The sequence below is a fragment of the Agelaius phoeniceus genome, chromosome W (assembly GCF_051311805.1).
Source record: "Agelaius phoeniceus isolate bAgePho1 chromosome W, bAgePho1.hap1, whole genome shotgun sequence".
NCBI lineage: Eukaryota > Metazoa > Chordata > Aves > Passeriformes > Icteridae > Agelaius > Agelaius phoeniceus.
This window is the reverse complement of record NC_135301.1, coordinates 2,927,777-2,954,889: the sequence shown is the minus strand read 5'-3', so window position 1 is coordinate 2,954,889 and position 27,113 is coordinate 2,927,777. Positions and strand designations below refer to the sequence as shown.

Sequence of the window (27,113 nt, the reverse complement as noted above, 5' to 3'; positions counted from 1 at the left end):
TTAGAACAGAAACTCAGGTGGCATGCTGAATTTAATGATGAAATCATTAGGCCTCTAGCTGAAGAGGCTCAGGATAGAATTTTGGGAAATAAAAAATTGGGAGTTAGGTGCTTTTATTCTTTATGCCAGAAATGAGAAGGATGTATCATTCATAATTAGAGCTAACAAAGTTTAATCAGATGAGCCAAGGAAATCATTGTTACAAGCAGGCAATTACTAGCAATAATGGCTGAACATTTCTGATGAGATTAATTATAAATTTGAGTAGTTAGAGTATGCCAAGTTGCAAACATCCTTTAGCTTTGAAAAGCATTTTATAATATAAAATAGCTTGTGCAGTGACAACTTGTGATTTCAATCAAGTAGTTTTGGGAAAGATTTTACATTATAAACTTCAAAGTTTACAGAAAAAAAACCCTGATCTTTCAAAACATTTATGGTGTTATAAACTGCATCAATTATAACAGTCCTTTTATTTGTTGCTGTGGTTCTCAACAGTTTTAGTACAAAGATTAGTTAACCTTTACAAAAAACCCAAACTATAAACCCACAACATAATCACAGACCATCTTTGGTAGTGATGCTATAACTGCTTTCATTTATAACAACAAAACAAGTAGACTAAGCTTAAAGAGATTCAGCAGATTATTTTCTGCTATCACATGGATTGTTGGTGTACCACTGCCAGTCACATACATTTGCATTTATCTTCAATTTATCTGTTTATTTAACTGTTTTATTTTATTCTGGGTTTAAAATAGGTCTTCAGTTTATTTAGTCTGAAAATGCAGACTATTTCAAACCATTTCTTTTTTATTTTGATCATAATTCAAGCCAAGGATATTCTATTTAGTATTGATCTCTCAATTATTCAGTTCCAGTTAAGAAACAAACAGAAAGGTAATCAATTCACTTACCTGTAAAACTCAGGATGCACATTTGATAGAGAACTCGGTCTTTCTTAACATAATTTAATAAGAACAAATAAATTGACAGAACACTATACAATCATTGCATGCATATTAGAGATATAAAATCACTTAACTTTTTTTTTTTAAAGGTATTACCTGTAAGGCTTCCTGTTTATTATAGAATTCATTATCATCTGGTGGTTTAATGAGGTAGCAATGGTTACAGCACTTCTTGAGTTCCATCATAATGTTCAAAAAGCCCGAGGTACTGCCTTTTGAACCTTTACTCAGGGCTTTGTAATTCCTGGTTAAAATCCACCTATGATACAGAACGTGCACAATGGAAGTAATTTCTAAAAATTTGTGCAAATATGAAAGATGTAAGCTCTCAAAATATCTGTTAAAACTGCATTATGAAAACTATTACACTTCAGTAATTTTTATATAGAGACGTCATTAAAATGGCAGGAATTAAAAAGTGTCATTACTTACTTGTAATATTGCTTCTGCAATGCACTCATTTCCATCCTCAAAATTTGTTCAACCTTAGCAGGCAAAGACTTTTCTACATCTTTTTTAACTCTTCTGAGTAAAAATGGTTCAAGTTCTTTGTGAAGACTTGCATAACCGAACTCTCTCCCTTTGCCATGCTCCTCTTCAAAATCTTCCCAGGAAGAAAACCTTCAACATAGAAAGAATAAAGGTAAAATAATGACATACCATGAACACAGACACACAAAGACCATTAATATACCATGTGCAAAAACACAAATAGACTTCTTCACTACTCCCCTCTGTTTTATTAAATAAGTTTCTGAATTTGCATCTCACAAGAAATTCCAAATATTTTGTCAGCAAATAGGAGAATGGAAATTAACAAACTTTTGCAGAATGAAAATTCAAAACAAAGTCCTGAATTTTAATTTCTTCAGTGAAAACACAAGATTTTACTTTTCTGCATGGAAACACAGGTAGAAGGATATAGAAATTCAATTATATTTCTCAAGAGTAGCATGAAAATTAGTTGTATAGCTGGAGGAAGTGCAAGAGAGTAGACCACATACCTTTTGCAGCTTGTATGGACTAGCTGAAATGTGATTATCCTCTGGTATGTGCTAACAGACTAAGAGAATGCACTTTGTGATCAAATGAAGAATAGGTGCCAGACAACAAACTTAGTGGCTTTGTTTGTAAGGTTTTGAAGAAGTCAATGCAATGCATAGCACCGAAATTAATTGAAGCGACAATGCTTTGTATTTACAAGATATTTGAATGGAAGATGTGCTCTTATTTATTCCAAATATAAACAGAGGTTAGTATAGAATAATGTCAACCTATTCTATGCAAATCCTAAGGGGAAATTGGCTGCCTGAATCATAGAATCATGGAATGTCCTGAGTTGGAAGAGACCCACAAAGATAATCAAAGTCTAACTCCTGGCCTTGCACAGGACTACCCCAAGAATCACACCATGTGCCTGAATAAATTACTGGATATTGGGCATTGAGGTTTTCAGTCATGGTGCTAACACAGAAAAGATGACATCCTCAGCTCCATTCTATTTCCCTACAGCAAATCCATATGATTTTCGTTTTAAATAAGGATGAAGCATGTTTTCAAGGTTTTCAGCCATACATCAATCCATCCTTTTCCTGAACTGCCAAAACAGAAAAAGTGACAGCTGCTACCAAAACAATTTACCCAGAGCAGCACGAAAAATATGTGCATCTATTTTATAAAAAACATTAAAGCTATTTCACAATGCAATTCTTTATTGATTCTCCAATCACTACAATACCCCCCCAACACCAACAAAACCCCCCCATCAAATTCCTTACTTTTCTGGCATGATGAAGTGCAGCAAAGACCAAAGCTCTTTAAGGGAGTTTTGCAGAGGGGTTCCAGTAATAAGAAGACGATGATTAGACTTAAAGTCTATTAAAGTCTTGTACAGAAGGGAATCATCATTTTTTAAACGATGAGCTTCATCAACTCCTATAAATACCCAATTCAGACCACCAAGGAATGACTTCAAGAAATTGGGGAGAGGGAAAGACATCATACAAGTTAATATATTATGCAATGTCTGACATTTTACATGAGGTTATATATACACCATCACTCCTTTTATTTTAATAGAAAAGGACACCTATATGTTTTTGATATTAAGTAGAGGTTTTATGTTTGCTAGATTCAAAAGGCTATGCAGGCATCCCAACATTAAAAAGAAAGTATAAACCAAGTTTATACTTAGGGTGAGGAAGAAGACAAAAAGCTGATCTTTACATTTTCAACTGACAAAAAATCCCAACATAAATCCACTATTGACTCTCTTCTTTTCAGCATGTACAAACAAATTAAATAGAAAGTCAGCAAGCAGAATTTTTTATTATAATTATCATATGCTATTAGGATTAACAATAATTTTATATGCTACCATCAGGAAGAGAGTAGTAATATAAATATATGTAATACTGCACACACAAATACAAAAAAAACCCCATGAAATTTCAGAGTTGTGAATCACAGGTGCTTGGAGCTATGGACTGGTTTGTTTTTTCAGTTCCTGGATGACTAACAGGAAAGTAAAGATTTTGAGATGCAAAGAAATTACTACAGCAATATTTTTGCCAGATGAAGAATTGCTTGCAGCTGGTGGGTTAATACAATCCTTATTCTTCAAAAAACTTGGCCTATGGAACCACACAATGCTTATTCTGTAGGAAGAAGAGCTGGAAAGCAACCAGCCCAGTTGTGCCAACTTTTACTAGTTCACCAGGCGGTCAGGTATGACAGAGAGCCCCAGAACAGAACACATGCATAAAGGAGAGGGAACATATGTTAATGACTTCAGGGAAATTATTATCATATGTATGTTTTTTCTGGGAAAACCTATGCATACGTATGTAAAATATAGCATATAAACAGGAAGCTTCCTGTACTAAGCATGTATTTCATAGGAGATATCCCCTCATGCATTCAGCCAAATAAAGAATGTCTGCTTCTTCATGCTACATTGGTGTTATGGAGTTTTTTCTTTACAGATTTTGGTAACAATGTGAAGCACAAGCAAACTGAAAAAAAAGTTTTACCCACTTGATATGTGGGTTAACGGAGGGGGCAGAAAGTCTAACCACGCATACATAAAATCTAAAAGCGCTTAAAGAAAACAACGTTCATACTTCCAAGAGTAAAGCCGTCATACTCCCCCATCCATTTAACAGCCCAGAACCTAAATATGTGCCAACTCTAAAGGAATTTTACATTGTACAAATTATTTGTATCCCCCTGAAGAAGTAAGGGTCATTACCTTATCCTTCAGCAAAATTTCATAAGTTGTTAGAAGTATATTAAATTTTAATCGCTTGGTCTGTGGATGCATCCATTCATGAGTTCTTATCTAGAAGAAGAATCAAGCAAACTATAAGCTAGAGAAAAATAGTCCTATTGATCAGGATGACTTCAGGTACTATAGCAATATAGATGTTAAGTGACATACAAGAATCTGATCGTGATCAAGGAACATAACAAGTGAAGCTTTTTTTCTTAAAGTTATTAAACAGTGGTGGTGGAGTGTTAGCTTTTGTTTGGTTGGAGTTTTTTGTGGATTTCTTTGTGTGTTTTGGGTTTTTTGGTTTTGGGTTTTTTGGGGTTTTTTTTGCAAGCTTTAATGGATAAGGTTCCTTATAGTCTTCCTTTCAGGAAACAAATTAAGATTATGTCTGTTTGGCTTAAATATTTATTTTATGCACCCAAATAATTGCATGACAAAAGACAATTTATTTTCAAATGCAAGGTTGCATTTTTAGTCCTTTTTATTATTAAACAAGAATGAAATTTTTAATGGTCATTCAGATCAGAACAAAATTTATACTTTTAATTTGCATTTTAACCATATGCAATGTTTCAAATAATTATTTGCTCATTCCAAATCAAAATACTGGAGATTAGCATAAGACAGGAACATGAAGGGAGTCTTATTTACCACTAATATTTCCAATGATACAAAGAAATACTCACCATATTTCTGCTAGTTATATCTCCTAAGTAAACCACAGCATTCATCTGAGGAGCCCAAGTTTGAATCTCTCTTTGCCAAGATGTCAAGGTAGAAAGTGGCACGACTAGCAAGAAAGGCCCATACAGTTGATGTTCGTGAAACAGGTAGTTCAGAAAAGAAATTGTTTGTATTGTTTTACCCAGACCCATTTCATCTGCAAGAATACAACTATTCCCTCTAAAAACAAACAAACAAACAAACAAACAAGCAAAATTTATAAATGCCTTCAAGTTAAAACCAGCAAGACTAATTTAAGAATACTTACTTGCACCATGAGTGGGCAAGCCAGTTCAGTCCATTTAACTGATAATCTCTTAACTCTAAACTGTCATGTCCTCCAATATAAGATGGTTGCTTCTTTAGTGCAACAAACCTCGGCCTCTGTTTTAGAATCTGTCAAAAGCAAATTGAGCATCAGTCCTACTACTAAGTGAAGTTACCAATATATCTTCTTATAGAAACAAAGAGGCTGTACGATTCTGTTTGGTCACCAAGTCTAGTCTTTATTCATGACAAACATCTAAGCCATATAACAATATCCACCAATTTGCAAGCTAAAATTAGTTTGCTGATCTGAATTCCACAACAGAAATGACAAGAACTCATTCACAAAGGTTACTTTAAAAACAAATTAAAGTAATAAACAATTTCATCTTTGAATGACAATAAAATACGTAGGAGCAAATATAGAAACATAGAATGGGTTGGGTTGGAAGGGACCTTAAAGAACATCTAGTTCCAACCCCCCTGCCATGGGCATGGACACCAAAGGCTATTCTTAATAGTAATACTTCCTACATATATAAATATAGCTATCACTGTTATGGACAGCATTCAAAAATATTTTATAATATGCATTATTGAATGCATAAAATAAATCAGGTTTTAAAAAATTATTGCAACTGTATAAATCCATTGAAATTACACACTCACCTTGCAGTCCTTAAATGGAGTAGTCTTGGATTGGTTTCTGCTAAAATACTCATCAATACATGTCTGAAATTTTTTGGCAATGAGAGCACCGTCTTCCCAGCTACATTCTGAGTAAGGCAGACCTTGCCATTTGCAATAGTAGTCTGGATAACCAGCTGCTGATTTCTGATTTGAATGAGCTGTGGAAACGCATTAGAGATACTAGATCAGTATTTTCTTTCTGTATTTTAAGAAAGCACTCATTTTAGGTGATAAAACAAAACTTTTCTCTTCATCAAAGATTTGGTTTTGCCTTAAGCTGCTAGGGATACTAATAACCTAAATTTCTTAACTATAAATTCAACATGCAAGCAATAAACTTGTAATATTCGCAAGACTGTTTTCCATCTGGAAGTTTGTCACGTACCAATTATCCTCTCCACTATTTGATACTGTTTATGTAGATCATCTGTAAGTTCCTGCTGGCAGTTATAATATTCCACATCTTCTGGAGAAGCATTTTTCAGCCTGAAATGGGAATTCATTTGCAGCACTTACTATTTTGTGCAGTTCTAAAGTTAAGAAAATCTGGCAATTTTAAAGCTCTGAATGTAAGCACCACAGGAATGCTGCTTAGAGAACTTCTTTGGAAAAGCTACAACTCTGGAATTCCTGCTATAAAAGTGTTGCATCTGGCCTAGGTACGTTATCACTGATGACTGAGGAAGCTTATAAAAAGAAATTACTATCAGCTACATCTTATACTAGTCATGAAGATTATTTACAATATCTGTTTTCAATACAGTTAATGCACTTCACATGGCATTTTCACAGAAGAGCACAGATGGCTCACTATAAGAATCTATCTTATGAGTCACTAAAAATTCCACCACTGTTCATAGATTATATTAAACATACTAATAAACTGTAATACCATACCATAGCACTAAAATGTAAGGAATTTTTTAATTTCTTGGTTCTGAGGCTTTGACAGAAGTCTGAGCCAAGAAAACGAAATGCTGTAATGTTTTGAGTGCTTTAGCCGTTTCTGATTTTTTTTAATCTCTGCAGCAATTCCCAAAGAACTCTGATCAAAATACAATCAATTACAAAATTAGTAAAAGTTAAAATTTAAAACAAAACCAGAAAACCCACCACTCATCTTGTTAAAACATCATTTATAACACACATATTAAAATCTAGGTGCAGAAGCTGCTTCCTTAAAGCCCTGATTTTACAAGATGTGTGAGTATTGTCATGTGCTCAAGTAAAGTTGGTGTGCACAGAATCTTACAGGATCATAAGGTGTTAGGAAAGCTTCAAATTTAGAGCTTTTGTCTTCCTCTTGTACAGGCACTTAAAAACATCTATATTGTTACAAAAATATGCAACATGGAAATAGTTATAAAAATACTCACCAGCGTTTTGTTTCCTGTTCCTTTTTTTTGTAGTTGTCCAGTTTCTTCATTCCTTTAACATTTTGTTGCTTCAGTGTTTCCTCAGTTTCCCATGTATTATGGATGTGTGACCAGCCTTTCCATTTAATAAGATACTGTATTTCTCCTGGCTCCTTTGATTTTTCAAACCCAGTATTTGGGTCACCATCTGCCTCAACTGCATAGATGGTGGTTGCAGCACCAGTGGCTAATAAAGAAACCACACCATAAGGCTTGATGCACTGCCATAAATTAACCAGTAAAAAAACACACTGCAGAAAGCAATTTGTGATGCTCTTATATGAAGATGCAACTTGATTAATTATATCTACAATGTTTATGTCAGTCTTCTTATTTGAAGAATTATGATGTAGCTATATTAACACATGCACAAGTATACCAACAAGATTCAAAATAAGCTACCAAAAAATACTGCACCTAACCTATAGTCTCATCAGAATTTTCTTAGCATTCCTAGTCTTTCTAATGATCCAGAGAGAATGCTCCACTAACAATGCTTGCTGTCATCTTTGCTATGTCCTTCTCATCTCTAAGAATATAACAGATACTGAGAATTGTGCTTAATCAGCCTTGAGACTTCAATAGCCTACTATTCAATTATTACTATGGATGCCATAAATAAAATTTACAGAATCAAAGAGTGGTTGAGATTGGATTGGACTTCTGGAGGTCATTGGTCCAACCTCTATGCTCAGACAAGGTCACCTAGAACCAGTTGCCCAAGACCATGTCCAGATAGCTTCTGAATATCTCCAAGGAGGGAAACTCCACCACCTCTCTGGACAACTCCAACATGCAAACTGGTAACAACAGATGAGTAGAAGGATAAGGTACTCAACAACTTTTTTTCCTCAGTCAATGCAGGAACTGAAGAGGCAAAGTCTGTCCTACTGCAAGTGAAGATCAGGTTCGAGACCACCTGAGGAATCTGAACATAAATAAGTTTTTGGGACCTGATGAGATGTACCCCAGAGTCCTGAGGGAATTGGCTGATGTAGTTGCCAAGCCACTCTCCATGATATTCAAAAAATCATAGCAGCCAGGTGAAGTCCCAGGTAACTGGAAAAAAGGAAACATTGCACCCATCTTTAAAAAGGGTAGAAAGGAGGACCCTGGAAACTAACAACCTGTCAGCCTCACCTCTGTGCCCTGGAAGATCATGGAACAGATCCTCCTAGAAGCTATGCTAAGGCACATAGAGGACAGGGATGTGATTTGGGACAACCAGCACGCTTCACAAAGGGCAAGTCCTGCATGACCAACCCAGTGGCCTTCTATGATGAAGTGACTCCACCAGTGGACAAGGGAAGGGCTACAGATGTCATTTATCTGGACTTCTGTAAAGCCTTAGACACGGTCCCCCACAACATCCTTCTCTAAATTGGTGGACTATTTCATGGATAAGGAATTGACTCCATGTCCGGATGGAGATCCATGATGAGTGGTGTCCCTCAGGGGCCCATATTGGGACCAATGTTATTTAATATCTTCATTAATGACATAGATGAAGTGATTGAGTGCACCCTCAGCAAGTTTGCAGGCAACACCAAGCTGAGTGGTGCTGTTGACACACCTGAAGGATGGGATGCCATCCAGAGGGACCTGGACAAGCTCAAGAAGTGGGCCCATGTGAACCTCATGAGGTTCAACAAAGCCAAGTACAAGGTCTGGCACCTGGGTTGAGGCAATCCCTGGTATCAATACAGGCTGGGGGATGAAGGGATTGAGAGCAGCCCTGTGGAGGACTTGAGCGTACTGGTAGATAAAAGGCTGGACATGAGCCAGAGATGTGCTATCAGAACCCAAAAACCCAACCATATCCTAGGCTGCATCAAAAGAAGCGCGGCCAACAGGTTGAGGGAGGTGATTATGCCCCTCTACTCCCCACTGGTGATACCCCACCTGGAGTACTGCGTCCAGTTCTGGAGTCCTCAGAACAAGAAATACACGGACCTGTTGGAGCATGTCCAGAAGAGAGTCATGAAAATGATCAGAGGGCTGGAACACCTCTCCTATGACGACAGGCTGAGAGAGTTGGGGTTGTTCAGCATGGATAAGACTCCACCTTATTGTTGTCTTTCAATTCTTAAAGGGGACTTATAAAAAAGAAGATAGGGACAACCTTTTTAGTAGGGCATTCTGCTTTTGGCTGGGATAGAATTAATTTTCTTTATAGTAGCCAGTATGGGGCTATGTTTTGAATTTGTGATAGAAACAGTGTTGATATATCAGGGACGTTTTAGTTATTGCTGAGCAGGGCTTACACAGAGTCAAGGCCTTTGCTGCTTCTCATACCACCTCACCAGGGAGTAGGCTGTGGGTGCATAAGAAGTTGGGAGAGATGGTTTGTTTTCCCAAGTAATCATTACGCATGATGGGCCCCTGCTTTCCTGGCTATGGCTGAACACCTGCCTGCCAATGGAAAGTAGTGAATGAATTGCTTGTTTTGCTTTGCTTATGTGTGCAGTTTTTGCTTTCCCTATTAAACTGCCTTTATCTCAACCCATGAATTTTCTCACCTTTTTATTTTTTCTGATACTCTCCCCCATCCCACAGGAGAAAATGAGTGAGCAGCTGTGTGGGGCTTAGTTGCATAGGGCCTGTTGCCATAGGACAAGGCGTAATGGTTTTAAACTAAAAGAAGGGAGATTTAGACTAGATATAAGGAAAAAAAAATTATGACAAGGGTGGTGAAACACTGGCACGGGTTGCCCAAAGAGGTGGTAGATGCCCCATCCCTGGAAACATTTAAGGTCAGGTTGAACAGAGCTCTGAGCAATCTGATCTAGTTGAAGATGTTCCTGCTCATTGCAGGGGGAAGGGAGTAGATGAACTTTGAAGGTCTTTTCCAACCCAAACCATTCTATGATTCTATGACATTTGCTTTCCTCCAGTCCTCAGGCACTTCTCCCAGTTGCCATGATCAAAAATTATTGAGAATGTCCTTGCAGTGACATCTGCCAGCTCCCTCAGTACTCATGGGTACATTCCATCAGGGCCCATTGACTTATGTATGTCCAGTTTGCCTAAGTATTCCCTGGCCTGATCATCTTCCACCAAGGGTACATATTCTTTGCTCCAGCTTTCCCTCCCCGATATCGGGGACCAGGGATTCCTGAAGACTGGTCTTGATAGTAAAGACTGAGATGAATAAAGTATTCAGTACCTCAGCCTTTTCTGTGTCCTGTGTTATCTTGTCATTCAGTAGTATGCCTATATTTTCCTTAGTCTTCCTTTTGTCACCTATAGAGAGGCCTTTGTTGCTGTCCTTGACAATCCTTGCTACATTCAATTCCAAGTGGACTTTGGCTTTCCTAATTGTGTCTCTGCATGCCACCTTCCCTATACCTCCTCTTTGTTTTTGAGTTTTGCCAAGAGCTTCTTGTTTATCTCTACAAGCCTACTGGCAATTTTGCCTGACTTCATGCTCTTTGGGATGGGCTGCTCTTGAACTATTTCTCCCTAAACTCGTTTTACTACTTCCCTCCCCCCAACCTTAAGAATCTTATGTGGGGTAATTTTTAATTAAATACAGTCGGTATTACAGCTGAAGCACACTAGCAGAAAGAAACAGGCCCATTTCTGCGAGGAGAGCCAAATAAGGAAGTGGACCCAACCAGATGCAGGGGACAGATATAGAAACAGAGCATTGCAATAGTAAAAGGCATGTAAAATAGAAGAAGTTTAGTCCAAAAGGCTTTTAACACAGCGATGACACTGTGCATTAGAGTAAAGGGCTAGAGTAAGAATACACTGGGAAAAAAAAGAAGCAACACACAAGCAGGACACTGCATCTCATCAGATGCTGGAAATATTAAACCCTTACCATCATCCATAAAATTAGTTCTAGAAATGCACATGCAAGCATACCACTGAAATTTTATATTCCACCATCCATTGCACTGTATTGGGACTATTTGAAAATAAATAACTGAAATCACAATCTCAATAGTTCAGCCTTCCTAACATCATCCTTCATCATTCAGGCTACTGGCTAGCTCTCGTATTCATTCCATTTTCTCTTCATCCTCCTGTATAGAGTTTATACCTATCAAATATCAATAAACTGTACAAATAGTGATGTAACAGTATGCTATGCATTTAAGCAATATTCCACTTCATTTTTTCTCTTTCACAGAACCACAGAATATGATGAGTTGGAAGGGACCCACAAGGATCATCAAGTCCAACTCCTGGCCCATCCCAAAGAGTCACACCATGTGCCTGAGAGTATTGTCCAAACACTTCTTGAGCTCTGTCAGGCTTAGTTCTGTGACCACTTCTCTAGTTACTTAAGTTCTGCTATGTTTTATTTTATAAGGCTTACAAAAGAAACATCCTTATGAGTATGAAAAACAAAATAGGATTACTTTCTGGTACTTTAAAACGTCTTTACAAACATCACAGGTTACCTACAGCTGAGAATAATTGCTGTTAACATTGCACCACAATGCAGAGCAGCATCTTAAGAACACTGATAATAAAATTACCTCCTTTTCGGCCAATTCGACTATCCATAAACTTCTCTATAGTTTCAAATTCATCTTCTTCAGGCTGTGGGACATCTTCTCCACAAACTTCCAACAAGTCATCAGAATCTGTCTTGGTTTCTTCAGCTTCTTTGTAGCTAACATTGACTGTTGCCTGGCGACGAGATCCTCTCTTGTCATAGTCATCATTGTCTGACGAATCAAGCTGCCTCTTTTTCTGTCCTGCAATCTTTTTGCCATTTTTTGGCTCAATTCTTGAAGGCAATAAGATACAACACAACAGTGGAGTTTCAACATGGACAACTATAAGCCTTCTATATTTGTTTCTGAATACATGTTTTTCATGACTATTCAGTTACACCAATTTCAGTTGGAGCAGACAGGAAAGAGGTATTCAACATAAACCACTGGTATGATAACATCTTTTGTAGATTAAAAAAGGTCTTCAAGTTCTGTAATAAATATTAATGTTTTCATTTGCCTGTATAGTAGTACAGTACTTGATTACAAATTAGAAATAGTACCAGAGTAGCTAAAATGCAAGACCTTCTTACCTGCTTGGAGGTTTCCGGCTTTTGACTTTGTTTTCTGGCTCATAGTCAGATTCACTGTCTTCACAACTGCTTTTCTCTTTATCTTCCTCTGATTCAGAATCAGAACTAGTTCCTGATACTGACTCTGACCCAGACATTTGCCAGTCTTCACTGTACATATTGAGAAACAAAATAGTAACTCGCATTAGTTTTCGGGGGGGTTTGTTTTGTTTTTAAAATCAAGCATTCACCACAGGCTCGCTGCTTTAATTTCAACACTCTTTACAGAAATAAAAATGTTATAATAGTCATTTCAACTGGAATGACAGAAAATTATAATGGATGGATATCAGGTAAAAATACCAAGTGGCTTCAAAAGGAATTGAATTCTGTTATCAAGAGACAGATGTAAAGAACAAAATAAACCAAAAATATGGATTTCTGTATAAAATACAGCTTTAATAAATGAGTTATTTTGACATGAATAAACCCGACATCCTTAATAACTTTAGTTGGAAAGATACATATTTACTGGAACTTACCTATGATTGTCATAAAAACCATAACATTATATTTTGCAGAATTCAAAAGTCTCTAATAGCTATATCCCCTGTGCCTCGTGAATAAATAGCAACTTCAGCAAAGGGACAAAAAATAATAGAGAATCAGACTGAGAAACACACAGAAAGACTTCAGCCATGGCAATCAGAGGCACTGGCTCCCAAAAGCCCCAACTGAGCTTCCAATTCAGTGTTTAACACTCATGCAAGATATTATGAGCAAGCCACTTGTGACTCCCAGTGGCCGTATCTCTGTTCTCCTGCTTAGCTGAGATATTCTACTTTGCAAGAGGAAAGATGTACCCACTGATCAACAGTATCTTAACTCAGACTCTGTTTGTACAGAGAAATTTAATCTTAATTGCTTGGGTGTGGGTGGAAGAAAAATCTGGTATGAATTTTTGAAAGGTTGCTAAATCTTTATACTACTATCTATTACCAGTCTTAGGGGGTCTTTGACCAAGATGATCAAATAGTACTAATGTCCTTCAAAAGTGAAATATTACTCAAAGACCTTTACATTCCATTTCAGATGAGGAAACCTAAGAATCAGGGCTTTGACACTTCTTTCAATTAAATATGAAGTGGTCCTCAAATTACATTTTCATTGTGATCAATACATCTGTGTGTCTTGGAAATGCTACAGAATCATCTGTCTCCTTAAAAGATTTTTTTCTGTAAGCTGTAAATTAAAAAACACCCAAACAACAACCTCTCCCTCCAATAAAAACAGAAAAAACCCCACCCCAAACCAATCAACTCCCCCACCCCTATGCAAATACACAACTTGTATTTATTTGGAGATATAGACAACATATAGAACACCACACTCTGTACGGCTTGGAGCCTGTACTAAGTTTATATATAGAAATCAGCTCTGCATGTCAGATAACAGCTGCAAACATACTTGTTTCAAAATAGGTATAAATCAAAATTGAAGCACTGGATAGATGGGGTTATTTGGTTACTAGTTTCTAAACTATCTTTCCTGTAACAGATTATGTTATTAGGTTTAATCACATTCTTAAGTAACAAAAGACAGAATGACAATTCACTCAAAAAGCACTATTTGGCATAACAGCCTCTTTTTGCCCCCTCCCTTCTTGAAGATATTATATTAACAACCCTGAATACTGAGATGATTCATTTAACTGGAGAAGAGGAATGAGAAAACAATTCAATTTCTATTCAATGTTCATTTAAAAAATACAAAACAACACAACAACAACCAAACAAAATTCACAAAATTACAAATAAAACAAAACCAAAACCACCCCTCCCACACACAAGAGGTCACTACCAATGAGAAGGTATAATCTTTTTCACAAACTATTTCATTTACAGCTTAAAACCAGCTCAATTTCAACTTAGATTTATTGACTAGCCAAGATGGTTTATTACTGTCAAACCTGTAATAATTGGGAGGGAAGGTTGCCTCTAAAGCATTGAAAAATTAGGCATTAACTATGGGATTCCAATTCAAATTTTATCTGAGACAAGCTAATTAAGTAATTTTCTATTTCTTCAATAATTTTCAGAGAGGACCTTCAGCTCAAAAACATGCCACAAACAAGACTATTCTAAAAATATAAAGTGGTGATGAATGTTTTCCAATAACACTGTAGGTAATACAGTCTCTTGCTTAGAAATGAATAGTGATATCATTGAATTATAGAATAATTTATGTTGGAAAAGACCTTTAAGATCTATATATATATATTGCTTTCAGAGTATTTATTTTAAAATGTTTCAAAATGTTAATCAAAATTGAGAAGCACAAGACGGTATTTTAAGTGCAGAGAAATTAAGACTGGCTAATTATAAGCATTATGTTGCCATAACAAAAAATTATATTATTTATGAAAAACCTCTTACTCTCCATGTTTTTTCTTCCTGGCTTCACTGGAAGAGTCATCTACAGAATCTTCACTGTTCGATGAATCCTGCAGATGAAGAAAAGAATATACGCGATTTATTACCGCAAAAAGAATGAAGTATTTTTAGTATTAAAAAGATAATTCAGCTCCCACTTTCAAACAGAAATCCTATTCTTCATGTCTTATCCTCTTCACGCCTCTCAATGTACCCATTGATATTGAATAAGATCAGGATTGCTACTGATTTCATATTTCTCCATCTAAAATGTACCATGTCAGCAGAACTCTAGAAACCACTACAAAAAACTGTTTTAAAATATAATCATTGTGCCTACATACAGTCAGTTTAGACTGCTGCAAGTTAATAAATCAAGATGAAGGTTCTCTCAAAAGCCTAATAAAACCTCTTGCCCTTTGAGAGCTGTCTCACCTTTCATATAGTCTCACATTTAAATACCACTAAGAAAATTGTTAGAATAGCATGTATGTTTCTTCTCTCTCCACTCCTAAACAAAAAAAAAAATCTATGAACCCTCTTAAAATTATTTTCCTAAAACCAATCTCAAGGAGATTAAATTTAAATCATTTTTACCCTGAAAAAGAGTCTTCAGGAAAAGAGTATTTAGCAAGAGTAATAAACTAATATTTTAAGTATATGTAATTAACTCCTGTGTTCAGTTTTAATGATGAGCAGCTAGATCTGACTAAACAAGAGACACACAGAGTAATGATGACTTGCAATTACAGTTTGTTTTTTTTTTAATAATGAAGGAAATATGAAAGTCTGCTTTCAAATAAATTCTAATTCACAGTTATTAGTGCCCTTAAAAGATATTCATATTGCACAAAGTCAACTTTTGTTGAGCTTATGGTTTAGGTTTTAAAAATCTCTAAAATTGAAGTATAGTTCTTAAAAGACAAGAATACTTTTATAACTGCTACAAAAGTTGCAAAAATCTAGCTTTCTACTCCAAAGTGTTTATGAAAACTTCAGCAGCTACCTTTATATGGAAACAATAGTGGGAAATTTTATAGTATTTTTAACTGTCTTTATGGAACTCAGAAGGAAGAAATACAATGAAATTTAATATAACGTGACTTGAAAAATCTGTCCATACATCACAGAATATCTAGCTAAAGATATCAATCTAAATTGCTATCATTTTGACACAACTCACCTGAAAACATGCAACTAAATATTACACCCATGAGTGTGTCGGTTATTTGAACATTACTTTTATAGACTAAAACCAGACTTGCTAAACACAAAGAGAACAGAACTTGGCTCTAAATAATTTTATTCTAACATATGGGGTAATGAGAAATGCATTTCTACATTTTATTTACTAACTTATATATTATTCACCTCTTCTGAACCACTGTCTGATGAGGCTGCCTTCTGTTGTTGTTGCTTCTTGAGCACTGCTGATCTCTGCACAGCAAGTATACTTGGACTGGACTTCCAAAACTGAATTGGAATTCAGATACAAGAGTAATTTAAACCTATTGAAACTTTAAACTTTACCACATACTTACTTTTCTTAAGCTGAGCATCATCACTACTAAGATGAATCTCAATTTCATTATTAATAAAAAACTCACTACAAAATACTGCATGCATTAATAATACTGGATAGCATTTTAAAGAAGTGAGACTTCTGTAGAAAGGAATGTTATACAAGAATTGTTGGCACAATTTGTACATCAAGTATAACAACAGTTGTACAAGCCTCTATTATTAAGATAACTCCTTTTTTTTTTTTTAAGTAAATTTTTAACTGATCTAGATAACTCCTTCCAGGCCACTTTGCTCATCTACTCTTGCTTCCTATGGCAATACTGAAGTACACACAATCAGAATATCTTGAGTTGGAAGGGACTCATATGTGGCCGCAGCTCTCTTCACAGAGAGCAGCAGACACAACCTTCCCAGGATTTCTCCTGGGGAAGGCAGTAAGAAAATTCAGAGAAAGAAGAGAAAAGAATTCTTATCTCTATTTGCTGCGCCTGTTGCTTGGCACATGGTGAATGTGTTATGGAGATTGTTTACCAAAAGTGATTTCTTAATTGGCCACTGGTGATGGTTGCTTTGATTGATTGACCAATTAGGTCAAAGCTGTGTCGTGACTGTTGGAAAGGGTCACAGGTTTTTCTTTAGTATAGTTTAGTATAGAGTATAGTATAATATAGTATCGCTTAATAAAGCATTTGTTCAGCCTTCTGAATCATGGAGTCATTGCACATCATTACCCAGCTGGGGGTCGTCCTGCATTGATACCCATAAGGATTGAGTCCAACTCCCTGCTCCTCGCAGGACTACCTAAAACTAAATCATATGAATAAGAGTGTCATCCAGATACTCCTTGAACTCTGACAGGTTTGGTGCCAAGACCACTTCCCTGGAGAGCCTGTTCCCATGACCAATCACCCTCTCAGTGAAGAACTTTTACCTAATGTCCAATCTGAACTTCCCCTGATGCAGCTTCATTCTATTGTCTTGACCTGGTCACCAGAGAGAGGACATCAGCACTTCCCCTTCCACTACCCCTTGTGAGGATGTTGCAGACTGCCATAAGGTCACCCCTCAACCTTCACTTCTCCAAGCTGAACAAGCCAAGTGACCTCAGCCACTCCTTGTAAGTCTTGCCCTTGAGACCTCTCACCATCTTGTTCATCATCCTTTGGACACTCAGTTGGTTAGAGCATGGTGCTAATAACCCCAAGGTTCAACCCCTGTACAGGCCATTCTCTTAAGAGTTGGACTCAATGATCCTTGTGGGTCCCTTCCAACTCAGAATATTTTGTGATTCTAATAGTTAGATGTCCTTCATACATTGAGGTGCCCAAAACTGCACACAGTACAGGTGGTGGGGCTGCACCAGTGCGGTGCATAGCAGGACAACCACCTCTCTTGACTGGCTAGCAATGCACCCCAGGGCACAGTTGGCTCCTAGGGCATACTGTTGACTCATATTCAACTTGCCATCAACCTAAATTCCCAGATCTCTTTCTACAGCATTGCTCTCCAGCTGCGTTTGCCAATTTGCACATATACCAAGGATTACTCTGTCCCGGATGCAGAATCTGGCATTTGGTCTTATTAAATTTCACACAGTTGGTGATTGCCCAGTTTTCTAGTCAATCCAGATCTCTCTATAAAGCCTCTCTACCCCTGAGGGAGTCAACAGCTCCTCCTGGTTTAGTATTGTTGGCAAATTTACTTAATGTACATTCAATTCCTGTGCCCAGATCATTTATAAAAACACTGAAGAGAAAGGGCCCTAATATTGAGCCCTGAAGAACCCTACTAATCACTAGTCACCAGCCTGATGTAATTCCATTTACTACAACTGTGAGTCCAACCCATCAGCCAATTATTCACCCATCATTTTATGGACTTGTCTAGCTGTATGCTGAACACTGTATCCAGAAGGATACTGTGAGAAACAGTATCAAAACCATGAATATGAACAACAACAAAAAAACCCAAAACCAAAAACACAAAAAAGTATCCTTAACAGCCTCTGAATCTTACAGTAGGAAATATTTTACTACCCTTCATGTATATCATATCATCCAAATTAAGGCCATATTACATAGAGAAACAGATGAGAGCTCATCCATTGCATTGAAGAGATTTCTAGACACCACTCTTTTTTTCTAAATTAGGCAGACTTTTTCCCCATACAGAAAACAAGATGTACCTAACCCTGAAATTGTTGCACATTTATTGATATGAAGAAACTCAGCATTAGAGAGACAAGTTTTAAAAAAAATTAGAAATAGGAACATTATCTGTGGCTTTGTCCTCAAAAATATACAATATGTGAATAGGTCTTCTGCATTATAAAATTTAAGTAATTATCTAACTGTAGGTATTTGCAGAAATGAGAACTTAGCAGCCTTGTTTGTTACGAGAGCTAAGTATGTAAATTCATTAACCCAATCAACTTAACATTCTACGTAAAAATTATGGAGGTTTTGTTTGTTAAAATAAAAACTACTTTTGCAGCTATTCTGCATAAAGTATTTTTTTTTCCACACAAAGGTTTAATTTGTTTTGTTTTACCTCGGATCCATCAAGTTTTGGTGGGAGTTTAGCTTGAACTTGTTTCTTCTCTCTAGATGTGTCAGACTCTGAACCAGACTCAGAGTCACTGCTACCAGATTGACTGCTACTTCCATCACTACTGCTTCCAGAGCTTGAACCAGATTCAGAAGCTGATGCTGACCCAGAATCATCATCTGACTGGCTGCAATTAGAAGTTTAAAAGATATTACACAATGGATAATTAAATAGGATTTTTTAAAAGTCACATAAAAAACCGTTAGCTTTACCTATAAATTGTTAGCTTAGCCCAGACACATGGATAGCATACAAATGAATGCACTGGATTAAATAAATCAGGAATGAAAATTCAGTTTAATCAGAAACCTTTCACTAAACCTTAAAAGAAGCATTGGGTACCGGAGCAGAAAGAGGAAGTGGCAAAGGAGGGAGAGAGGAGAAAAAAGAATATCTATCATTAATTTGGAGGAGTAAAACAAGACTATTTCTCACCCACCCAAATCCTTATTTAACTTTAAGAAACACAACATATTTTTGCATATACACATACACCCAATTGTTTTAAGTCTTTTTAGATCAGCAGTGTGTCGCCCCTCAATTTTTTGAGTACGCATTTCTTCAAAGCAAATATAAACTCTGTTTTGTTTCCCTGCTTTTATTTTTTTTCATTAAAAGAATAGGTGGGAAAAGTATCTGTAAGGAATTGTTTGCAAGCTACATTTAATGCTGTGATTTGGACTATCTATATACAAAATACAACCAAACAATTGATTAAAAAAATGTTTTTAAAAGTAACTGGAAAACCAAAGGTGTGTTGCCACACAATTTAAATCCATGCAGACCATCTTATACTGTTAAAATAACAGCAGTAAAATTCCCACAGAAAAACTCTGAATTTGTCACTAATTGTATGACTTGTACAAAGTCGTACATAATCAGTGACCTGAGCATACTCTTGAGCCACTGGATTATTCCACCTGTACATCAATTTCACACTACACTTAACATATTCAAATAAAATAATATTTAAAGTTAAACATTTATTTCATGACTATTCAAAAGCATAGAAACATTTGGATTTCTAAAATAATTTTACAAAGGAACCAAGCTGACACTTTAATCAAATTCCTCATTAAGTTAAACACTAGCATACTTTAGAGATATCACGGGAGAAAACATTGGAATTACAACACCACACACACAAAATGCTTTTAAATTATGTACACTTGCGTTGCAAGCATTTAAAAAGAAACAACCTTAAAGATGATAGCAAAATCCAAGACAATAAAAACCCAAAAGCTAATATTAAAGTCCAAGCCTATCACTGCCAGCACAATTCACCTGGCTGTCAACCGGTAAGAATGTGTGTCTGTGGGTGGTAGCTTGATCATCTTCTGCACTAGAACACACTTAATTGACAACATTTAAAGCCACAAAACAGAACCACTACTCTCCCTGCTGCTAACACCAATTAAATCATACTAGTGAGGAGGGGAAAAAAATTAAGCTATTCAAACTGATTCCTGTAGACAGCACTTCAACCAACCATTTGCATCTATTGACTTTTAAAGAAAGAAACAAACCATGATAAAACTTCCTCATTTTGAAGTGGAGGGATATGAAAAAATATGACTGCTAGCTTTACTTATACTAGCTGGAGAGCAACAAAGTTGCTTCCCATGCCTGTCATCAAGGGCCTACTTCAGGCATGATGCTATAATGCTAATGTGAGAAACAACTGCTCACTTTTAAAATTTCAAAGGTTTATTAAACTTTAACAAAAAATTACAACAAAGGACTGAATAAGGAAAAAGTTTTCAGTGCTGAGAGCTCCCATGACTACTAGCAACGTGCTTGTCTACAAAATGAATGCTCTGCCTTTTATATCCTTAGCACCTCCTAAAGTTTTGTCAGTCAACTCTTTCTCTGCCGTCTATTGGTGGAGATTACTTTCTTACATCTTAATTGGAGGTCAGGTGTTGTTACTGCTGCACCTCCTGGTAACAAGCCAGCCTTCTCTAAATGCCCTGACTACTAAGGCTATTACAAGGGGGAGGGAAAAGGGGTCTATGGGGGGGTGGGGTGGGGACATATTACAATAACATTACTATACATGTACATAATATTTATCTTTTAATGGTGAGAGCCAACTATTACATTACTCATCTATACCAAACCCTCCCTTTTCCTTTTCTATGTCATTTGGCTCGAACAATTAACTCTTATTTTTGATTCTGATCATCTACCCTTACTTCTCAAAAAAGAAATAAAAATAATTTTTACTAGCATCTGTTGATGTGGGTGAGGACAGTGGGAACAAGAAAAAAATCTTATTTGGAAATGGACAAATTGGGATACAGAGGCCAATTTAGTCTTGCTTTTTTAGTCTCCGTTGGATTAAGAGACAACTGAGGAATGATAGAGGTCTGGTATGGCTTTCTTGCCCCTACCTTACCATGCCTACAGGGTTGCCACCCACAGCAGGGCTAAAATATTCTTGGTGTCGAACACAAAGGCCAACCCAGTCTTGCCCTCTATTCCTTGTTTTACCTTACTTGTTGGTTCTTAAGGAAACTGTCTCAATACTTCTTACAAATCTCTGTGTACCTCCCTTTAACAGATGCTTGTAATTCTTACCTATTAAAATAGGATAATTACATCAATTAATTATACAGTTCAAACTCCCCACCCAAAGTGTTAGTAAACAATCTTCAACATAGCTGGTGAAAGCTCTACTATACTTTTTGGAGATCTTCAAGCTTCTTCGGTTCTCTCTCACTCGGTCTGGATGTTACAGTCTATTCTTTGGGTTCTTTCACTGGGCTTTGAATTCTGTCAACATGAGTCCACTCCCACTCTGCAGTTCACACAGCCGATTTAGTGGTTAGTAGTACTTGAAAGGGACCTCTCTACTGAGGGGTTAAATTGAAGATACAGTACATAGCACTGCCTTATATGTTTGACACAAGGGAAATGCATGGCCTATGAAGAGAGATTTAACACTTAGCCTAGCATCCTGATTTGACAGATGTAGTTTCTAGGGAACATGGGCTAGAACAGCAGTGGGTCAGTCATTGTAGATACCCCTGTTTATAGAGATTTAATGGAAACTTAAACACTATTAAATTTGGTGGAAATTGCTGTATGCAACTTTACATAAACCTTTTTGGCAAAATTATACATAGAGGCAAATTATTCTCCTTACAAGAACAGAGTGTACACAGAGAGCTGTAGCAATGTATCTGAACAACTTAGGCAACATTGTGCCCTAGCCAAACTATCTCCAGTTATTCTTATCAGAGCCCTCTGGAATTCATCAAGGGTACTAAGACATAAATTGTGCTAAATTAAGAAAGAAGAGGCTGAGAAACAGAATACCAAGACCACAAGAGCTAGATAACAGAGGGCTGTGAACCACCTGGACTGTAACCAATCACATACCCTGAAGAGTGCGTGCAGAACGTGTGGACAAGATAGAAGTACCAATCAAGAAATGCATGACTAGCGTGTGCAGTAGTTTTAGAATGTATAAATAAGTGCATAATGTAAACAATAAATGGCTTCTGCTTAATCATATTGGTTACTTGTACAGGAGTCCTGTTTCCTGCATTATTGGTGAACCACGACGTGATACACGAACATACTAATTAAGTAGACAGAACCCTTTGGACCTTTTGAACTCTGAAGAAGCTTCTACTGAGTGAAAAAGCGGGAAGCCGGTCGGAGACACCCGTGGCGTAACCGGGGTGGGGGAGGGGTCGGAGGACGGCTCCACTGAGTCAGATCAGAAGTCAGAAGACGGCTCCGGGAAAAATATACTTACACTGCAGCAGAACACCGGAAAAGGTGAGCGGTCAGGGGCTGGAGGATAGGGAAGGGATTATCAAAAGAAGAGCAGGCCACTCTAAGAGTCCTCCAGCATATTCTCTTTAATAGAGAAATTAAATATGACCCAGAGGTCCTGAAACAGTTATTAAGGTGGGGTGAGGAGAGATAATTTTTTGCCAGCCCCAAAAGCGTATTCGATACCCCTGAGCGGGAAAAAATAGGAAATGCACTCTGGGATGCCGTCAGTGACAGGTTAAAAGAAACCAAGGGGCTTAGCACAACTTGGAAACTTATGATAACAGTGTTGAAACAGTTAAAAGCAGAAAGAACAGCCGTGGCAGGGGCAGCAGCAGCCCTAGAGCCAGACGACCCCGCAGCGGCCTTCACGATGTTTCCGCGAGAGTTTTTCATGGGGGTGGACGCAGTTATACCCCTACCTTCTGCACCCGCGGAGCTGGAGCTGTAGGCTCAACAGGCAGTCTCAGACAGTATCAACGCGGTCCTACAGCCGGCACTGGCTCCGCAGCCTGCACCGGAACCGAAGAGAATGGAGGTGGATGTGATGTTCTCCCCTCCGGCACCGGGACTACCCGCGGGGTGCCCCGTGGTATCCCCGGAAGAGTTAACAATAGCATCAGGGGGGTGCGTATTTCCCCGTTACCACCGTCGCCACCTGACTCGCAGCTGCCTAGTCAGCACGGGTATTCAAATGCAGAGCGCGGCTATTCAGATGCAAAAAAAGCTTGTGCCACTATGAGGAGAGTGCGGCTGGAGCGAGAGGCTAAGATGAGTCAGAACAAAGGGATGTTTATACTAAACTAAAGACTCTGACAAGATTAAATTCTCAATTCGAAGATTTACTACTCTGGGTAATTAAGAACTTTTCTGAACTCTGGGACTCTGTTGGTGTTCGGCTTTTTGATATTGCAGCTAGTAGAGATGGGGTTGCAGCCGTTTTCCATCGGACCTGTCGTGTAATTAAGGAGACTATGTTGAAATGCATAGCTAGCAGTTTTATCTCTGGAATTTCTCCGGCGCAATAGTGGCTGCCATCTTTGACCCCCACTGCCAAGCTCACACCACCTTGTAATATTACACCGGAGGAGGCGGGGGAAGGCTAGTTACAGTGTACTCGTAGCCAGTGATATGGAGCCCACGGGTAACTCCCTCGACCTTATGTGCGAATATAATTGCGTCGGGAATAGCAGTCCTGAATCGGGCAGCAGCCTCCCTGAACTTTTAACCAAAAATCAGAGCCAAAACCCGGGTGTCCCGGTTTCAAAACCGGACGGATGCGCCAAGATCTGTTACATCACTATTGAGCATGCTCCCTTGGAACAAAATGGCAGAGCCTTACAGGGAGTTTCCATACAAAAAAAAAATGGCGGCGCCCTATAGGAAGATGGTGGCCCCCTGTACCGAGCATGCGCAGTGCCGCAGATGCCATTTTGTGACCACCGAGACTGATGACCTCCCGCTACAGAGCCACCTTTGGCCGCTTCTATTATTGCAAGCAAAAAGGGAAGATAAGAATTATAGTTATACACGGAAATCGAGGCAGAAGAAACAAATCTACAGGATGCAGCTCAACTATATCCAAAGAAAGAACCAAATTTATTTCCTCCAGATACCAGAGACTTACCAGATACTTTCTGAATTTTCAATCAAGTGCTCATTGAGAAAAAGCAATCCTGCAAACCCAACCAGCAGGAAGCCCAGAGGGCACAGATAGAGAAATAAGACAAGGGATGGCTGAGCCATTCATTTCATCCATAGACCACCTCACACAAGCCATTGCCACAATGCGAGCAGAAGCCATCAAAACATGCTTCAGATGTGGGAAGCCTGGACACATAAACAAATATTGCTCAGAGCCCAGAAAAAAAAATGAAGTAACCTAATAGATGTCCTAGATGTAAAAAGGGAAGAGACTATATAAATCAGTGCCATTCTAAATATGACATAGATGGAAATCTTTTACCGGGAAAAGTGTTTCCCAGTGAGTAAAACCACCGTGTGAAGATATAAGTAATGGCAGCAGTGATTTAACCATCCAAAATTTCTCCAAAGACAGAACACTTGGGGAACTTTAACCAGATCCCACTAGCAAAATCATTAGCTGTTTCCTCAATGATTCAAAGTTCTAGGGGTTACTAATAGAGAGCTTATAACTGCTGTTATTTCTGTTTTCTATAGGTAACACCGATGAATAATGACTGTTATTAATATTGAGTGTTTAAAAAATGTTGTCCTAACTTCCTCAGATGCTGCTGATGTATTGATTGTGTAGTGTGAATTCACTGATTTTTGCAATAAGCATTATTTATAAGGTATTGTTATAGTGTTTACAGCTGGCTTTCATATGCTTTACCATCTCTTTGTGTGATCACCTATAAGACACATGTCATTTCAGGATCCTACTTTTTTTCTTGTTCTCTAGCTGCTTATGTATCTCTTAGACCAGGTTAGCTCTTTGGCTAGTTTCTGCACTAACTCTATGGTTTGACCCAATGCTGTCTCATAATTTTAAGTATTTTTTGGAGTTCTAAGAAAAGATATTTGAGATTAGTTGAAAGCCTTCTCCAGACTGCTAGTCTTGTAGCTTTCCTCAGTTATTAATACAGAAGCACTCCAGCAGGGAGTCTAGCTGCAACATTAACTTCTATTTCTGGGTTTTGTACTGGGTAATCAGTCTCTCATTTGGCTGTATTTCCTCCTCCTTCACACTTTCAGTGTCCAGATACAGATTCGCAGTCCTGTCTGTGACCACTTTCAGATCTTTGAAGAAGAGGTTTACTGTGTTTGAAGCATCTTTATCCTGAAGGAAACTGCAGAGGGATGCAATTACTAGATGGTTTGATTAGTCTTTAACCCTAAGGTTTTTACTCATAACTGCTATTCTTCAGAGCTTTGTTTTAAAATGTATTAAGCGACATCCACCAATTAGAGTTTGGGCTGTGGCCAGGCCCTAGCTCTACCTGGATGGGAAATTTGCCAACAAACACAGATGTTTTCTGCATCAAAACTAGATTCAAGTTGTTTTGGCTTGGCAATTTGACTTTACTAATATGACAGTTGAACCTACTTTTAAAGTGAGCTTGGAGAATCATTATCTGGACATGATTTTCCAATTCTCTATTGATCTGAGGTTTATCAGCTGTTGCAGAATCTAGGATGACAGTTGAGTGTTAAAGTGCTTAGTAATTCTATAATTTCACATGTGTTATTGGTTGTGTGTATTATCTGATTAATTCTTAATTGCTGTCAGTTTCTTCTTCACTACATGTATTGTTTTACTCTGATGTTTCCTCATACTCATAACAAAAAAATTTAAGTAATGAAAACTTATGTTGTTATCTTACATATCTCTATACAATTTTGCAAAACAAAACTAATCAGTATTTTGTTTCTCATATCAGGACCCATTTTTCAATTCCAGGTCTCATTAGCACTCATTTTCCCCCTCATAAGCTTTTTCCTTTGCATTAACAGGTGGAAGAACTACCTTGGCTATTGAGGCAACCTGTAGAAGGCCTCATGGGTTTTACTGATGCCAGTCAAAAAACTTCTAAAGCAGGCCTTACTTGGCAACACAAATGGCTCAGTGAAATCCTTGAGGGGCCAGGAGGTTCTTTACAAGTTCTTGAGCTACGTGCTATTATCAGTGTTTGAAAAATGGCCCAATGATCCCGTTAACATTGTTTCTCAGTCTCTCTACATGGTAGGTATAGTCGAGCGCATGGAGCGAGAAATACTGAAAGAAATTCAAAATTGGCGATTGTGGCAACTCTTGTTGCAACTATGGCAGTTACTTAATTCTCGCAAACAGGATTATTTTATTACCCATGTAATATATGTTAGAAATAATTCATGCTATCAAAGAATGTGTTTTATAAAGATTGTGAAATCCAAACAAGTCTCTGACCACAAGCAGCCCGAGAGGCAGATGTCTATTCAAACTCCGAAATTCCTGGAGTCTCCGAAATTCCTGGAGTCAGCCAGATAACTTTAGCCCAAGAATAGACGCACCCAACATGATGATCACCAGTATCCCTCACCGGTATCCCGAGTCATTGGAAAACGCCTAAGAGCGATCATCGCCCTGCGGATAACATCAATCAAGATAGCCAAAGTTGCCAGAAAGATGCATGTGAATATGTGACTTCCCTGGGATTCGATCAACGCTGGCTATCAACCAGTTAGACGGCCTTTGTCCAGCTCTGCACAGTGAAAGAACCAACTATGAATGTGAAGAGTTACAAAAGAAATTGGGACTCCTTCGCCTCGGGCACAATAAACTGTATAAAACCTCGTCGCTAGAAGCGACTCTCGTGAATGGGGGGGGATTCGATGCGATAGATGTTGGATCCAGGTTCACCCAGCACCGATCCCGAGCTCAACGCTGTCTCTTTGGCT

At 37.8% G+C, this 27,113-nt stretch overlaps 1 protein-coding gene across 1 annotated transcript in view; it reads right to left on the bottom strand.

The window, feature by feature from the left end:
* Positions 1-26,795, bottom strand: part of LOC129133658 (chromodomain-helicase-DNA-binding protein 1-like) — a 55,322-nt gene extending 28,527 nt beyond the window's left edge. Inside the window, exons 1-16 of the mRNA XM_054653285.1 lie at positions 26,756-26,795; positions 23,306-23,356; positions 18,870-19,057; positions 16,167-16,268; positions 14,799-14,866; positions 12,385-12,534; positions 11,831-12,084; positions 7,302-7,527; positions 6,311-6,411; positions 5,905-6,083; positions 5,237-5,364; positions 4,932-5,148; positions 4,222-4,311; positions 2,750-2,940; positions 1,404-1,592; positions 1,068-1,230 (exon numbers count right to left, since the gene is read on the bottom strand). Of these exons, the coding sequence (XP_054509260.1) occupies positions 1,068-1,230; positions 1,404-1,592; positions 2,750-2,940; positions 4,222-4,311; positions 4,932-5,148; positions 5,237-5,364; positions 5,905-6,083; positions 6,311-6,411; positions 7,302-7,527; positions 11,831-12,084; positions 12,385-12,534; positions 14,799-14,866; positions 16,167-16,268; positions 18,870-19,057; positions 23,306-23,356; positions 26,756-26,795 (2,337 nt within the window). The remainder of the gene's footprint in view (positions 1-1,067; positions 1,231-1,403; positions 1,593-2,749; positions 2,941-4,221; positions 4,312-4,931; positions 5,149-5,236; positions 5,365-5,904; positions 6,084-6,310; positions 6,412-7,301; positions 7,528-11,830; positions 12,085-12,384; positions 12,535-14,798; positions 14,867-16,166; positions 16,269-18,869; positions 19,058-23,305; positions 23,357-26,755) is intronic.
* Positions 26,796-27,113: the final 318 nt, after the last annotated feature.